General features: G+C 37.7%; 1 protein-coding gene across 1 annotated transcript in view; it reads left to right on the top strand.

Moving 5' to 3' along the window:
- The window catches only part of UNC119B (unc-119 lipid binding chaperone B), a 53912-nt gene that overhangs the window by 21215 nt on the left and 15458 nt on the right, over nucleotides 1-17239 (top strand). The window contains exon 4 of the mRNA XM_053702041.1: nucleotides 15967-16139. Coding sequence (XP_053558016.1) covers nucleotides 15967-16139 — 173 coding nt within the window. The remainder of the gene's footprint in view (nucleotides 1-15966; nucleotides 16140-17239) is intronic.

The following is a 17239-nucleotide window of genomic DNA, read 5'->3' as shown; positions in this document are numbered from 1 at the left end:
TATGATCTAAAAAAAAAAAAAAATGGCCTAGAATTAAGTGAATTTAATTATTGAAGTACATTGTTTAAAAATTGTTTAAACTTGACTTTCATGCCCATTTATTTTTTATTTCTTTTCAATGGCATGGAGAGTCCACAAATCCATTCAATTACTAGTTGGGAATTCAACTCCTGGCCAACAGATGGAGGCAAAGAACAATCCAGCAAAGCTGTTAAGTATCACTCCTCCTTCCCATTGCCAAGTTCATCGGCTGGATGTGCGAAGTTGGTGTCTAAAGATATTTTATCCTTTTATGGGTAGTTTACCTGCAAGCAAGGATTGGGGTTATGCTGTGTCCATGTCAATATCTTAAGTAAGAGTTATGGTGGCTTTTAGCAGTTGGAAGACGGCAAGGTAGTCTTTGCTTACCTTTCAACATCTATGCTACCCCTATATAGAAAACCAGGGTTGGTTATTCAGTTTTTCTTGTTTCTTCAGATCCCTGTCAGCGAGTATCGGATGAGGCTAACGCACCTGGAGCTGCTGTGACTGCTCCACAGCAGAAGACCCTAGAGGGGGTAAGTCCTTTCTTATTTGTTTTCATGGATATCAGAGACAGGACTGGGATTCTCAGGAACCTAGAGGGATCTGTTCCCCTCAGGAAGGGTATGAATTTTTAAATAATATATCCTCTAGTGTGGGATATCTTGGGGCTGAGCAGCATCCTGAACTATCCAGTGAACAGCCGCTTCTTCAGCCTTAAAGTCCCTTAAAAACAAACCCAAGGGGTAATCATATTTTTTTGACTCGTAGTGGGGTGGGGGGTATGGTGTATGTGATTTGAGTCAGTTTGTGGTTTTTTAACTTAACGTTCAATGTGCTTCATTAAGCTCTAACTAATTGCACTGCACATTTACTTCTGATGAACTTTCTATCCCTACTCGCTAGCCTGTGACGTACCTTTAAGCTAGGTGGTCGGCTAGCGTTTTTTTATTTTCAATTGTTTAGAGGACCTCTTCTAGACGTTTTTGCATACATGCCATGTTTTTCAGTCATCATGGTGGATTTCTTTTGTTTGTTATGCGCAGCCAAAAAAAATTTGTGCTCCGCCCCGGAGTCATTTCATAGTGGGGTGTTTAGCAGAGGAAGCTGTTTGGGACTCGGGAGATCAGTCTCCATTTGCACTCTAATTCTCTAACGTTCGTGTGCGCTTTGTGTGTCTATATCTGCTATGGTTTGTACATCTAATAGCAGAGGGGATTATAAAAATGTATCTGTGGCCCTAAACTTGGCGTGCTGTCATGTAATTGGCAAGAGTCCATGAGCTAGTGACGTATGGGATATACAATCCTACCAGGAGGGGCAAAGTTTCCCAAACCTCAAAATACCTATAAATACACCCCTCTCCACACCCACAATTCAGTTTTACAAACTTTGCCTCCTATGGAGGTGGTGAAGTAAGTTTGTGCTAGATTCTACGTTGATATGCGCTCCGCAGCAGGTTGGAGCCCGGTTTTCTTCTGTGATAAGCGCTTCTAAGCATTCTGAAGCCCAATTCCTCTCAGAGTACAGTGTTTGTCAGAGGGATGTGAAGAGAGTATCGCCTGTTTGATTTTATGGTTTTACTCTCGGGAAATCTTTTCAAGGGTTCTCTGTTATCGGTTGTAGGGATTCATCTCCTACCTCCCTTTTCTGATTGACGATATACTCTTATATACCACTACCTCTGCTGATAGCTTTCAGTACTGGTTTGGCTATCTGCTATATGTGCATGGGTGTCTTTTGGTAAGTATGTATCATTATTTTAAGACACTCTCAGCTATGGTTTGGCGCTTTATGTATTAATATAAAGTTTTAAATATATATATTTTACTTATATTTGCCATGAGTCAGGTCTGTGTGTTTATTTTTGCAATCCAGCAGTTTCGTTATGGAAATCATGTTTAGGAAGTTTGTCTTACCTGGGTATAATATTTTTTTTTTTTTTTTTTTTCATTTTGGAGAATTTGCGGGCAAATTAGGCTCATGACGGCGCAAAATGCTTTATTGCGTCATTCTTGGCGCAAGAAACTTTTGGGGCGCGAATGTGCGTCTGTCATGACGCAAGTTTGTCATTTCCTGCGTCTTAGTTGGCGCAAAATTTGTGTTTGTTATTATGCGCGTTGCGTAATTTCCGGATGTTTGTTGGCGCCAAAAAAAATCTTAGCTTCCTTTTGCATTGTGCGTCATACTCGGCACCAAAAAATTTAGTTTTATTTTACCTCACTTCCTATATGCTCCTTGCCTTCTTTATGCTCAGACGGCTATGCTATTTGCTTTTTTTGCCAATTTTAGCATTTGCATTTTTTTCTTTTTTACATTTTACAAGATGTCTCAATCTAATTCTGTCTAAGAAGCTGCTGTAGGAACCATGCTACCTGAACACAGTTCTACCAAAGCTAAGTGTATCTGTTGTAAGCTAGTGGAGATTATATCTCCAGCTGTAGTATGTAACAGTTGTCATAAGCTTTTGAATGCAGAAAAGGTTTCTATTAGTTCTAGTACAGTATCTGTTGTTCCTTCCAACATCTAGAGTACATGATATCCCTGTTGATATAAAAAAATGATATTGCTGATGTGATACAGAAGGCTATGGCTGCTATACCGCCTTTAAATAAATGTAAAAGGTCTTTTAAAACTTCTCATAATACTGATGAAATGTGTAATGACCGGCAACATACTGATATATCCTCCTCTGATGAGGATCTCTCTGATTCAGAAGATCCTACTTCAGACATTGACACTGATAAATCTACTTATCTTTTTAAGATTGAGTATATTCATTCTTTGTTAAAAGAAGTTTTAATAACTTTGGATATTGAGGAGTCTGGTCCTCTTGATAATAAATCCAGTAAACATTTAAGTTCTGTTTATAAACCTCCTGTAACTACTCCTGAGGTTTTTCTTGTTCCTGATGCTATTTCTGATGTGATTGCTAAGGAATGGTCTAATCCTGGTACTTCTTTTGTTCCTTCTTCAAGGTTTAGAAAGTTGTATCCTTTGCCAGTGGCTAAATTAGAGTTTTAGGTAAAAGTCCCTAAGGTTGATGAGGCTCTTTCTACTCTTGCTAAACGTACTACTATTCCTATGGAAGATAGTACCTCTTTTTTAAGGATCCTTTAGCTAGGAAGATTGAATCTTATCTAAGGAAAGCTTATTTGCATTCTGGCTATATGCTCAGACCTGCCATTCCTATGGGTGATCTTGCGGCTGCATCAGCTTTTTGGTTGGATAGCTTAGCACAACGGGAAAAAGACTCTGATTTGCATAGCATTGTTTGTTTGCTTCAACATGCTAATCATTTTATCTGTGATGCTATTTTTTATATCATCAAGATTAATGTTAAATCTATGTCTTTGGCTATATTAGCTAGAAGAGATTTATGGCTCAAATCATGGAATGCTGACACGGTATCTAAATCTAGGTTACTATCTCTTTCATTCCAGGGTAATAATGTGTTTGGTTCCCAGTTAGATTCAATTATTTCCACTATTACTGGGGGGGAGTTTTTTTGCCTCAAGATAAAAAAAATCTAAGGGCAAATCTAAAGCTTCTAATCGGTTTCGTTCCTTTCGTCGGGAATAGAGAACAGAAAGCCATTCCTTCCCCTAAAGACTCTGGCTCCAATTGGAAGCCATCCTCAAGTTGGAATAAATCCAAGTCTTACATGAAACCAAAGCCAGCCCCCAAGACTGCATGAAGGTGCGGCCCTCGATCCAGTTCTGCTGGTGGGGGGCAGATTGAAATTATTTCAAGGCGTTTGGGCAGGTTCCATTCAGAATCATTGGATTCAAAATATCGTCTCCCAGGGGTATCGAATAGGTTTCAGAATAAGACTTTCTGTGAGATATTTTTTTTTCTCGCGTTCCAACAAATCCTGTGAAAGCTCAGGCTTTTCTGAAGTGTGTTTCAGATCTAGAGCTTTCAGGAGTGATTGTACCAGTTCCAATTCTGAAACAGGGTCTGTTTTTTTATTCAAATCTATTCATTGTCCCGAAGGAGGAAAATTCTTTCAGATCAGTTCTAGATCTGAATAAGAGTCCCAACTTTCAAAATGGTGACTATAAGGACGATTCTGCCTTTTGTTCAGCAAGGTCATTACATGTCCTCAATAGACTTACAGGATGTGTATCTTCATATTCCGATTCATCCAGATCATTATCAGTTCCTGAGATTCATCCAGACGACTATCCATTTCTGAGATTCTCTTTTCTAGACAAGCATTACCAGTTTGTTGCTCTTCCATTTGGTCTAGCAACAGCTCCAAGAATCTTTTCAAAGGTTCTCGGTGCCCTTCTATCTGTAATCAGAGAGCATGGTATTGCGGTGTTTCCTTATTTGGACGATATCTTGGTACTGGCTCAATCTTTTCATTCAGCAGAATCTCACACAAATCAACTTGTGGTGTTTCTTCGAAGACATGGTTGGAGGATCAATTTACCAAAGTGTTCCTTGATTCCTCAGACAAGGGTCACCTTTTTAGGTTTCCTTATAGATTCAGTGTCCATGACTTTGTCTTTAACAGACAAGAGACGAATGAAATTGGTTTCTGTCTGTCGAAATCTTCAGTCTCGATCATTCCCTTCAGTGGCTATGTGCATGGAAGTTTTAGGTCTCATGACTGCAGAATCGGATGTGATCCCCTTTTCTCGTTTTCATATGAGACCTCTGCAACTTTGCATGCAGAATCAATGGTGCAGGGATTATACTCTATCACAGTTGATATACTTAAATCCCAACATTCAACTCTCTCTGTCCTGGTGGTTAGTCCATCATCGCATTATTCAAGGGGCCTCTTGTTCGTCCTGTCTGGATTGTGATTTCAACATATGCAAGTCTCACAGGTTGGTGAGCTGTCTGGGGGTCTCTGACAGGACAAGGAGTTTGGAATCCTCAAGAGGCGAGGTTACCAATCAATATTTTAGAACTCCGTGCTATTTTCAGGGCTCTTCAGGCTTGGCCGCTATTAAAGAGAGAATTATTCATGCCTTTTTTTTAGACAGACAATATCACAACTGGTGGCATATGTCAATCATCAAGAAGGGACTCGCAGTCCTCTAGCGATGAAGTATCTTGGATACTTTCTTGGGCGGAATCCAACTGTTTAATTTTTGCAATATATATTCCAGGTGTAGACAATTGGGAAGCGGATCATCTCAGTCGTAAGTCTTTACATCCAGGGGAGTGGACTCTCCATCCAGATGTATTTTGTCAGATTGTACAGATGTGGTGTCTCCCCGAAATAGATCTGATGGCTTCCCATCTAAACAAGAAGCTTCCCAGGTATCTTTTCAGGTCCAGGGATCCTCAGGCGGTGATGGTGGATGCGTTAGCAGTTCCTTGGTTTTACTAACTTGCTTACATTTTTCCGCCTCTAGTTCTTCTTCCAAAGGTGATCTAAGATCCTATTGGAACAATTGCATGTGTTTCTAATGGCACCAGCATGGCCTCACAGGTTTTGGTATGCGGATCTTGTCCGCATGTCCTGTTGCCAGCCTTAGCCACTTCTTTTAAGGCCGAACCTTCTGTCTCAACGGCCGTTTTTCCATCAGAATCTCAAATCGCTAAATTTGATGGTATGGGAATTGAATGCTTAGTACTTAGTCATAGAGGTTTCTCTGACTCAGTGATTAATACTATGCTACAGACTCGTAAGTCTGTTTCTAGAAAGATTTATTATCGGGTTTGGAAAACCTCTATTTCATGGTGTTTTTCTCATAAATTCTCTTGGCATTCTTTTAGGATTCCTAGAATTTTATAGTTTCTTCAGGATGGTTTGGATAAAGGTTTGTCTGCAAGTACCTTGAAGGCACAAATCTCTGCTCTTTCTGTTTTATTTCATAGAAAGATTGCTTAACTTCCTGATAAATTCACTGTTTTGTCCAGGCTTTGGTTCATATCAAGCCTGTTAAATAAATCTCTCCTCCTCTGAGTCTTAATTTGGTTTTGCAGGATCCACCTTATTGAGCCTATGAATTCTTTGGATATTAAACTACTTTCTTGGAAAGTGTTTTTTCTTTTGGCTATCTCTTCAGCTACAAGAGTTTCTGAATTGTCTGCTCTCTTGTGATTCTCCTTTTCTGATTTTCCATCAGGATAAGGCTGTTTTGCGGACTTTGTTTAAATTTCTTCCTAAGGTTCTGAATTCTGACAACATTAGTAGGGAAATTGTTGTTCCTTCCTTGTGTCCTAATCCCAAGAATACTCTTGAAGAATCTCTACATTCTTTAGATGTTGTAAGAGCTTTGAAATATTATGTCAAAACTACTAAAGTTTTCAGGAAGACTTCTAGTCTATTTGTTGTTGTTGTTGGTTTTTTTCTGGTCCTAGGAAAGGTCACAAAGCCTCTGCCATTTCTTTGGCATCTTGGTTAAAGCTTTTGATTCACAAGGCTTATTTAGAGGCGGGACAGTCTCTGCCTCAGAGAATTACAGCTCATTCTACTAGATCAGTTGCCACTTCTTGGGCTTTTAAGAATGAAGCTTCGGTTGATCAGATTTGCAAAGCAGCCACTTGGTCTTCTTTGCATACATTTACTACATTTTACCATTTTAATGTATTTGCTTCTTCTGAAGCAGTCTTTGGTAGAAAAGTTCTTCAATCAGCTGTTACAGTTTGATTCTTCTGCTTATGATTTGTTTTTTGTTTTTTCTTGAAATTTATAAGAGACTTATTTTTTTTATGTGGATTTAATTTTTTTCAGCGGAAATAGCTGTTTTTATTTTATCCCTCCCTTTCTAATGACTCTTCTGTGGTCTCCCACATCTTGGGTATTTCTATACCATACATCAGTAGCTCATGGACTCTTCCCAATTACATGAAAGAAAACATAATTTATGTAAGAACTTACCTGATAAATTCATATGGTGGTTATGATTTTTGTATAAAAAGCACAATTTTTATTTCCAGTCCCTTTTTTTTTTTTTTTAAACTTATTTTATCACCCCACTACTTGGCTATTCGTTAAACTGAATTGTGTGTGTGGTGAAACTTTGCCACTCCTGGTAGGATTGTATATTTATTTTATTTATAAAATATTTTACCAGGAAGGATACATTGAGATTTCTCTCGTTTTCAAGTATGTCAAGTATATCCCATACGTCACTAGCTCATGGGCTATTGCCAATATGAAAGAAATTAATTTATCAGGTAAGTTCTTACAAAAATTATGTTTTTTTCTGTTTTGTACAGGTTATTTACTTATGTCCACATAGGTGCTTCAGGAGTATAACAATAATACTCAGTAGCCCTTTTCTCTATCCCTATAATATGTCTTCAATAGTTATAATCGGTTTGCCTTTATGTTTCAGGCAAGTCCTATGAAGTATTATGTATGGTCATATACTAATGCTTTTTATTTTATACCTTTTACTTATTAGTATAGTATTAGTATAGTTTTAATTTCAGGATTCCTGGTGTTTGCTGCTACCTAGTGGCGGTTGATTGTAAGGCAGTCTTTTTTTTTTTTTTATATGAATCATTTTTATCAGGTTTCCTTTATAAATTTTGGACGTGTGTGTATACCTCCTTTTTCTGAGATGATTACTGTTAAAGTTGGTGACTTCATACAGGGTGTTACTTTATATATTTATATAATTTTTTATTTCTTAGTGTTCTTTGGACGCTAAAGGTTATGTATATAACCTCCGGGTTTTGAGAGATATATAGATAGAGAGATCTAAAATATCAATTAACTGCTGTCTCTGAAGCTGCTAAGAAAGGAGGGGTCTGGTTTATAGGCTGTACAAACAACTCTCAGCGTGTCTAAAGCGCCATTCCGTGACGTCATATGCACATGTAAAAACCAAGCCTCTTTTTAAAGTGAATGTAAAGTTAACTGCAATCGGTCACGCCACATGAAACATATTCTAAAAATAACTAGACTTTCATTCATCATTCCTTTATAAAACAGAATAGTACTCACAAATTTGAACTTTGAAGTCTATCTCTATTCACGCTGCATCTCTGCCCGCTATAGATCAGTTTTGAGTGACAGATTTCTCAGATTATTCTGTCTAATCACATTTCATACCCCGTGGGATTCATCCCCTTTCCTCCTACGTCACGTTAGTATTGTGCGCATGCGCTAATCCCTATTCATCGGATGGAACCTAGATGCGCGTCCACGATTCGCGCATGCTCAATGCCACTGCTAATGAAAAATATATGACTGCTCCTTCGATCGCTGAAAGTAAGTGGCATTGAGATCTGCTGTTGCGCATGCGCAGGACCACTCTTTCTCTCTCAGGGGTGCGCTTGACACATATGTATAGAGCGGGTGGGACCGCTGTATACGTCAGACATATAGAAGAAGGAAGTCGGCTCTGGGAGGAGCTTGGAAATAAACGGTAGAATTATTTATTTATAATTTATGATAAAATCGTAATTCGGATTTTAAAAAAAACATAATGATTTTAATTGTATACCATAGATGAACGCTTAGCAGGCTTACATGAAGATAAAATTGACATTCACTTTAACTGACCAACTGAATCAGTGATTGGGCGCAGCACATACAAGTGTCATAGAAGTGGGCGTGTATAACCTTTGTATATTACCAATACAAACTACCTAGTAAAACTATGGGATTTGTCAACAACTAGACTACTTATAGATATAATTCTAAAATTCCAAAAGACATCTATAGTACCCACAAAAGGTGACACAGCGCGATGTGTACAACCTTTATGCACAACGGCCTAATTATTTTTGAAAAAAAAGAGGGAACTAAATGATACAAAGAATAATGCTGTATAACCGTTAAAGGGACAAAGCCCCATATACAACAGCCAATGCATATATAAATACGCTTTCAACATTTGAAAAATCAAAAAGTCCCATCTCCCAACATACATGCTGTACAAATATGGATATTCACATATGCCAACAACTAAACGCAGTTTATTGCGCAAAATGGCAAGTATGAGACAAATCACACTGCCTTAATATGCCATTAAGTGCATAAAAATTACTTTGTCCAATATAGTAAGCTCATATAAGCTAATGCGCATATGTCAAATGGACCCAATATAACTAATATACAGTACACACAAATATAGACAAAAAGTTAATACACAAGTATCATAGTTTAGCAAATAGAATATCCCTAGGATTGAAAGTCATAACATTTTAAATCCATGTGAACATAATGAATACTATACCACAATTTACATGGGACAATTAACAATGTGGAAAATTTAGACCTGGAGAATCAATAGAAAAGGGCATAATCCAAATATGTATTTAGACCTTTAGGGGTCATTTTGCCTAATCTATTATTCCATTAAACTTCACGTTTTAGAAGTTCATCATCTCTATTCCCCCCTATCTTTAGAGGCAGTACACTGTCTGAGCATAGTTTTTAACAGATCCACAGAGTGGCCATTTTCCACAAAATGCCTAGCTACAGGCTGTTCACTAGACCATTCCTTAATGGCTTTACGTATAGCACTCTTATGGTTAGCTCTTTCCAATATAAACTTTGGCACAAGGACAAATGATCATATAAATGACATAATCAGATGTACAAGTCAGTCTGTCTGATCACAAACCTTTGAGTATATGGGTGAAAAAAAGAATTACCAATTTGTAATGTATTGCAAGTGACACAATTGCCACATCTGTAAACATTAATTTCCTTTTATTTTAGGTTTTCCCATCTATGTATATGGATTTTACCATAATCTTTCTCATATAGTGTCTGCAACATGTATGTTGCCCTATTTTAAATTTTAGGGCGGATTTCTTCTCATTTTAAAGGATATATTTCTAAAGTCTGTTACACTATTCTTTTTATTTAACCCCTTAATGACAGAGGACGTACCAGGTACGTCATAGAAAAAACTTCCCTTAATGACAGTTGACGTACCTGGTACGTCCTCTGTTGTCTGAAGTGCTGGAAGCGATCATGATCACTTCCAGCTGCTTACAAGGGATTGTAGTGATGTCTCAATATTGAGGCATCACTACAATCCCCCATTTCACATACCGATGCAGAAAGGGCCACTCTGTGGCCCCATCTGCATCGGCCATTTATGTGCATAACTTAGTTGGTGGGTGGGGGCTGCTTTCAATAGTTATACCCCTAGGCATTGATTCCCCAACCGATCGGATAATACCCTGCATCTGTTACCCGGTGCGGCTGTTGCGGCGGGGGTGGGGGGGGGGGGCGGGTGTGCGCGCGCACGCAAAATATACCGGCCACCTGTAAAAAAAAACAAGATCGATGTAGATGCAGGGGCATCTCTGTTTTTTAGTAAGGGATCTGGGAGGGGGAGGGATGTATATTATTTAGGGGGGCCAGCTACACTACAGAAAACAAATATTTTATAATAAAAAAAGTAAACAAAACTATTTTGGGGAGCAAATTGGGTACTGGCAGACAGCTGCCAGTACCCAAGATGGCGGAAAATAGATAGAGGGGGAGGGTTAGAAAGATGTATGGGGGGGATCAGGGATATTGTGGGGTAAGGGGGGATCCATCACTGCAGACTGTATGACAAAAAAATTAAAAAAATATATATTTTTTTTTTATTTCAGTACTGGCAGACTTTCTGCCAGTACTTAAGATGGCGGTGACAATTGTGAGGTGGGGAGGGAAGAGAGCTGTTTGAGGGGGGTCAGGGGGGATCAGGGGGTGGGATGTGTCAGGTGGGAGGCTGATCTCTACACTAAAGCTTAAAATTAACCCCACAAGCTACCTAATTAACCCCTTAACTGCTGGGCATATTACAAGTGTGGTGCGCAGCAGTATTTAACGGCCTTATTATTACCAAAAAGCAACACCAAAGCCATATATGTCTGCTATTTCTGAACAAAGGGGATCCCAGAGAAGCATTTACAACCATTTGTGCCATAATTGCACAAGCTGTTTGTAAATAATTTCAGTGAGAAACCTAAAATTGTGAAAAAAAAAACAATTTTTTTTATTTGATAGCATTTGGCGGTGAAATGGTGGCATGAAATATACCAAAATGGGCCTAGATAAATGCTTTGGGATGTCTTCTAAATATAAATATATACATGTCAAGGGATATTCAGGGATTCCTGAAAGATATCAGTGTTCCAATGTAACTAGCGCTAATTTTGAAAAAAAGTGGTTTGGAAATAGCAAAGTGCTACTTGTATTTATGGCCCTATAACTTGCAAAAAAAGCAAAGAACATGTAAACATTGGGTATTTCTAAACTCGGGACAAAATTTAGAAACTATTAAGCATGGGTGTTTTTTGGTGGTTGTAGATGTGTAACAGCTTTTGGGGGTAAAAGTTAGAAAAAGTGTGGTTTTTTTCAATTTTTTCCTCATATATTTTATATTTTTTTTATAGTAAATTATAAGATATGATGAAAATAATGGTATCTTTAGAAAGTCCATTTAATGGCGAGAAAAACGGTATATAATATATGTGGGTAAAGTAAATGAGTAAGAGGAAAATTACAGCTAAACACAAACACTGCAGAAATGTAAAAATAGCCATTGTCATTAAGGGTAAGGAAATTGAAAAATGGTCCGGTCATTAAGGGGTTAATCTGCAGCTACTTGCACCTGGCTCACAAGCTGTTTTCAACTATAATCTAATTATTGGAAGACATATTAGAATATTTCTCCTATTGAGGTGATATATTTTCTAATGCCTGTTACATTCTTTGTCCCTTGCTTTCTTATTCATGTTGTTTACTCACGTCCTAATAGGTTTATTGTTAACTATGTTGTGAATAGACATTCTTTATTTATTTTTATTTTTCTTTCTTTATTGAGGATGGTTTATCTTCAATCTATAGGGTTGGTGGTATTTTTCCAACAAATGGGGCAAGATATCCTTTCTAATGTCTGTGACTTTTTTTTTTTTATGTCTAATTACAGTTATTTAAAAAAAAAATTTAGGACTCTAAAGATTTTTTTTTTTTTATATATACTTTTCCTTTCGGATGATGAGGTGATTCAGCTGGGTATTTAGCCAGCTCTATAGCCTAATGGTAAGCTTAGCTGCCTAGCAAGTGGAAGGTTTGCGGTTTGAAACCTTCTACAGCTACTTGCACCTTCAAGGGTGTTCGCAAGCCTTCAGATTCTTTACTAATTCAAATATATAGGTTCCTGAAGGGCCTACTCAGATTTTAGACAACTATCATCCTCCTCTTCTAGACACTCTTGAGTTCTAACCAGAATTGGTAGAAGGATATGTGATCTAAGAATCTCTCTCTTTCTCTCTCTTTTTTTTCTCTCTCTTTTTTTTTCTCTCTCTTTTTTTTTTCTCTCTTTTTTTTTTCTCTCTTTTTTTTCTCTCTCTTTTTTTTTTCTCTTTTTTTTTTCTCTTTTTTTTTTCTCTCTTTTTTTTCTCTCTTTTTTTTCTTTTTTTTTTTTTTTTTTTTTTTCTCTTTTTTTATTTTTTTTTTTTTTTTTTTCTTTTTTTTGTTTTTTTTTTTCTCTCTCTTTTTTTTTCTCTCTCTCTCTCTCTCTCTCTCTCTCTCTCTCTCTTTTTTCGTATAGAGTTCCTTGGTACTAGATACCAGGAGAGGCTTTTTGGGACGATCATAGATTTGATCTTCATGAAGTTTCTCTCATGATGGTCAGGAAATTCGTTTTTTCTCTTCAGTCTTCTGTCCACCTTCGGTGGCTCTGTGTATGGAAGCCTTTGGTCTAATAGTGTATTCCATGGAAGTTATTTCTTTTGCTCAATTCCATCTGAGACCTCTACAGTTATGCTTCCTCTTACAATGGATGAGACTTGTCCTCTCTCAGAAGATAGTCTTTCACAATCTGACGGGATCCCGATCCTGGGGGCTCCATCAGGACCTTTCTTCTCTTGATGCATTCTTCTTGAGATTTTTTTGAGAGATATTGAGCCATATTACCAGCCTCTCTGGCTGGGGACAGTTTGGGGTTCCTCTATAGCATTTGGCTGCTGGGAGAAATCCGTGAGACTTAGAGACCCTGGGATATGTGATCTATCCTGGGTTCAGGTCTAACATTTGAATATTCTCTATTGAACATTTTAAAGGATTTCTGAGCAGACAGACCTTTCCCCCAGGAGTTGTTGTTTTTTTTTTTTTTTTATCTAAATGGGCTCTCCATCCGGATGTCTTTTTCGATGATTTCTCTCAGGAGGGGAATTTTTGGAGTTAGATCTGATGGTGTTTTTTCCTAAACGTCAAGCTTTTTCATTCAGGATCCAGATCATGAGATCCACAGGCGACCCTGGTCTATGTTCTGGTGGTTACATAGGTCTTTTGTTTCCTTTTCTGATTCCTCGGCTGGCCCTCCTTCCTTGGGCTTAGCTTGTGTCTTTCTGGACCTAGCTGCCAATGTAGCTTAGTGGTTGGCTTTGTGACTTTGCAGCTCAAGGGTTGTTGGTTTGAATCCAGCTGCTGGCGCTGGATGTCCCGGTTAATCATGGCTAGAAGTGGAGGGTTGAGGTATCGAATCCACGCTCAGGTTCTGTTTTATCCTTTTCCTTTGTAGAATTTTCCTCTGAGGAAGGACCTTCTACTTGGGGTCCTTTCATACATCCAAACCTAGTTTTTTTTTTAAGCTGACTGCTTTGCAATTTTTTCAGATATGGTGATTGATACTATGATTCAGGCTCTTAGCCGGTATCTCACAAGATTTACCTTAAGTATGGCGTAAATACTTTTTCTGGTTGGAATCTAGGGATTTTCTCTTGTTTCCTGGCATTTTGTCTTTTCTTCAGGAGAGCCTGGAGTAGGACTTATCAGTCAATTTTCTGAAAGGTCAGGTCTCTGTCCTTTCGATTCCTTTGCAAAAATATCTGACTGACCTGCCAGATGTTCTATTTTTGGTCAGGCCTTTGTCAGAATCAGGCCTGTGTTTGTCTGTTGCTCCTCTTTGGAGCCTTAATCTTGTTTTTAGAGTCCTAATACAGACTGTTTGATCCTGTGCAATCTGGTTTTATTAAGGTTTTGTCTCTTCTGCTGCTCTGCAATAAGACCTTTCTCTTATTTTTCCTGAGTATGAGGCGGTCCTTCGTACCTAGTTGGGATTTCTTCCCTAGGTGGTGTCAGACCGCGATATCAATCAGGACATTGTCGTTCCTTCTCTCCTAATTCTTCTACCCAGACGGTTTGTCTTTTGCATAACCTGGATGTTGTGTGTGTGCTTTGGAGTTCTATCTGCAGACTAGAGATTTTCTAGTAAGGCCACTTCTTCTTCTTTAGGTTGGATTATGAGACGGCTGGACAACAGCTTCCGGAGAGGGTTACGGCTCTTTCTTTCCACTAGGGCTGTCTTTTCTTCTTGGACCTTTTTAAAAATAAGGTTTCTGTGGTACAACTCTGCAATGCAGCCTATTGGTCCTCGTTGCATAACTTTCCAAAGTTCTACAAATTTGATGTTTTTGGCCTCAACTGAGGTTTCTCTTGGGAGGAAAGTTCTTCAAGCGGCAATGCCTTCTGTTTAGGTTCGCCTGTCTTATTCTCCCTCCCTTTCCTTTCTGTGTCTAGTTTGGGTATTGGTTTCCACTAGTAATTAAAAGGATTCGTGGACTCTCCATGCCATTGGAAAGAAAAAAAAATTTATGCTTACCTGAAATTATTTTCTTTCATGTCATGGAGAGTTCACGACCCGCCCTTGATTTATATTTAAGATAGTGTTCATCTTTGTTCTTTTAAACCTCAGGCACCTCTATACCTTTTTGTGTCCTCTTTCCGTTTTCCTTTGGCTGAATGACCTGGGGTTAATGGGGAGTGATACTTAACAGCTTTGCTGGGTTGTTCTTTGCCTCCACCTGGTGGCCAGGAGTTGAATTCACGCTAGTAGTTGAATGGATTTGTGGACTCTACATGCCAGGAAAGAAAATAATTTAACAGGTAAGCATAAATTGTGTCTTTTGTGGCTTAAGTGTTTGGTAGATACCCAGAATCAGAATGAATACATTTACTGTGACGGAAATGTTACTGAAGCAATTTGTGATTTGAAAACAGATTTTCCCAACATATCCATGGGACATAAAAACATAAATTAACCCCCCCCCCATAGATTAATTAAAATAAAATCCTACCTTAAAAGGCTGAGTTTAAATTTTAGTTACTATTTATGTGCTGCTGAGTTGCTTGTCTTACCTACACACTGCAATGATTGCTAAGAGTACAAACTGATTAACAGCTAGCCCTAATTGGCCACAATCAAGGGTGATAAGCATGCTCCCCAGGGATTTCCAGTGGTTTATAACTGATTTTAAAAACTCTGAATGTTTTACTAACAAAGTTTTTGATGTTCATAAAAGGACGTTAAACATTTTTTGTTTTTGGGTAATTGTTGTCCCGTGCTCCCACTGCCTACAATAGGTATTTGATTTGAGGGTACAGCATTTGTTTTTTGGCCTCCATAAAGTCATAGGAAAAGCACAATTTGTATAGAATTAGGTGTTTAAAGTGCAGATCTCACATTTGCTATGCGTCTATAAAAACATTTTTATAATAAAACCAATATATCTTTTACATCTGTATTTTTGTTAATATTTTTAAGGTCATTTTTTTAATGTAATTCGTTTATGTCTTGAGTAATAAATCTGCATGTTAGGGTTGCTTAAAGGGATATGAAACCAAAATTTATTCTTTCATGATTCAGACAGAACAAGCGATTTTTTTTTAAACTGCTTTCTAATTTTACTTCTATTATCAAATTTTTTCATTCTCTTGGTATCTTTTGTTGAAAACCAGGGACGTAATGCTTAGAAGCTGGCCCATTTCTGGAGCACTAGATCGCAGCACCATTTCCTGCCATATAGTGCTCCAGTTGCCTACCTAGGTATCTCTTCAACATAAGATAACATGGGAGCGAAGCAAATTTGATAATAGAAGTAAATAGAAAACTTTTTAAAATGGTGAACTCGTTCTGAATCCCAAAAGAAAATGTTCTGGTTTCATTTTCTTTCAAGCAGCCTTCTGAATAAAAGGATTGCACCGTGGTCAATGTACTATTTATTTATTTTCAGGGTGGAGTTTACTGTTGGGGATAAACCTGTACAAAATTTCCGTATGATTGAGAGGCATTACTTTCGTGACCGTATCCTCAAGAGCTTTGACTTTGATTTTGGCTTCTGCATTCCCAATAGCAGGAATACATGTGAACACATGTATGAGTTTCCACAGCTGTCTGACGATCTGAGTATGTATACATTTTAGCTTGGTTAAGAGTGGGGGGCATTTATCCTTCTGTAGTATAGCCACTTAAGTTATTTACTTTTTATTCTTTTGGGTTTGCATGTATTGCTAATTCCAGTTCTTATGCTTTAGACACAATAGTATCATTATTTGGGAGGGGGTCACACAGAAAATATATATATATATATATATATATATATATATATATATATATATATATATATATATATATATATATATATATATATATATATATATATATATATATATATATATATATATATCTCTATATATATATCCTTTTTATATTTATAAAAAAACAAACACAAAATCCCCCACAAAGGAAAGGCTTCTTCCAGTTAAAAGAACAATGCTGTCATATTCAGTGTTTAGAAAATTTATATGATAATAGTCATTTCTCCAACATAGGTGTGTCCGGTTCACGGCGTCATCCTTACTTGTGGGATATTCTCTTCCCCAACAGGAAATGGCAAAGAGTCCCAGCAAAGCTGGTCACATGATCCCTCCTAGGCTCCGCCTACCCCAGTCATTCTCTTTGCCGTTGCACAGGCAACATCTCCACGGAGATGGTTAAGAGTTTTTTTGGTGTTTAAATGTAGTTTTTATTCTTCAATCAAGTGTTTGTTATTTTAAAATAGTGCTGGTATGTACTATTTACTCTGAAACAGAAAAGAGATGAAGATTTCTGTTTGTAAGAGGAAGATGATTTTAGCAAACGTTACTAAAATCGATTGCTGTTTCCACACAGGACTGTTGAGATGAAGTAACTTCAGTTGGGGGAAACAGTTGGCAGACTTTTCTGCTTGAGGTATGACTGGCCACATTTCTAACAAGACTATGTAATGCTGGAAGGCTGTCATTTCCCCTTATGGGGACCGGTAAGCCATTTTCTTAGATTAAGTAAAAGAATAAAGGGCTTCATAAGGGCTTAAAAAACTGGTAGACATTTTTCTGGGCTAAAACGATTACTTTGCTAAGCATATTTTGCAGATTATAACTCTTAATAGTTATTATAATCTTGGGGATTGTTTAGAAAAACGGCAGGCACTGTATTGGACACCTTTTTCAGATGGGGGCCTTTTC

This window comes from Bombina bombina, chromosome 2, assembly GCF_027579735.1.
Source record: "Bombina bombina isolate aBomBom1 chromosome 2, aBomBom1.pri, whole genome shotgun sequence".
NCBI lineage: Eukaryota > Metazoa > Chordata > Amphibia > Anura > Bombinatoridae > Bombina > Bombina bombina.
Note: the sequence above shows the minus strand (reverse complement) of the source record. Positions and strands in the feature narration are given on the sequence as shown.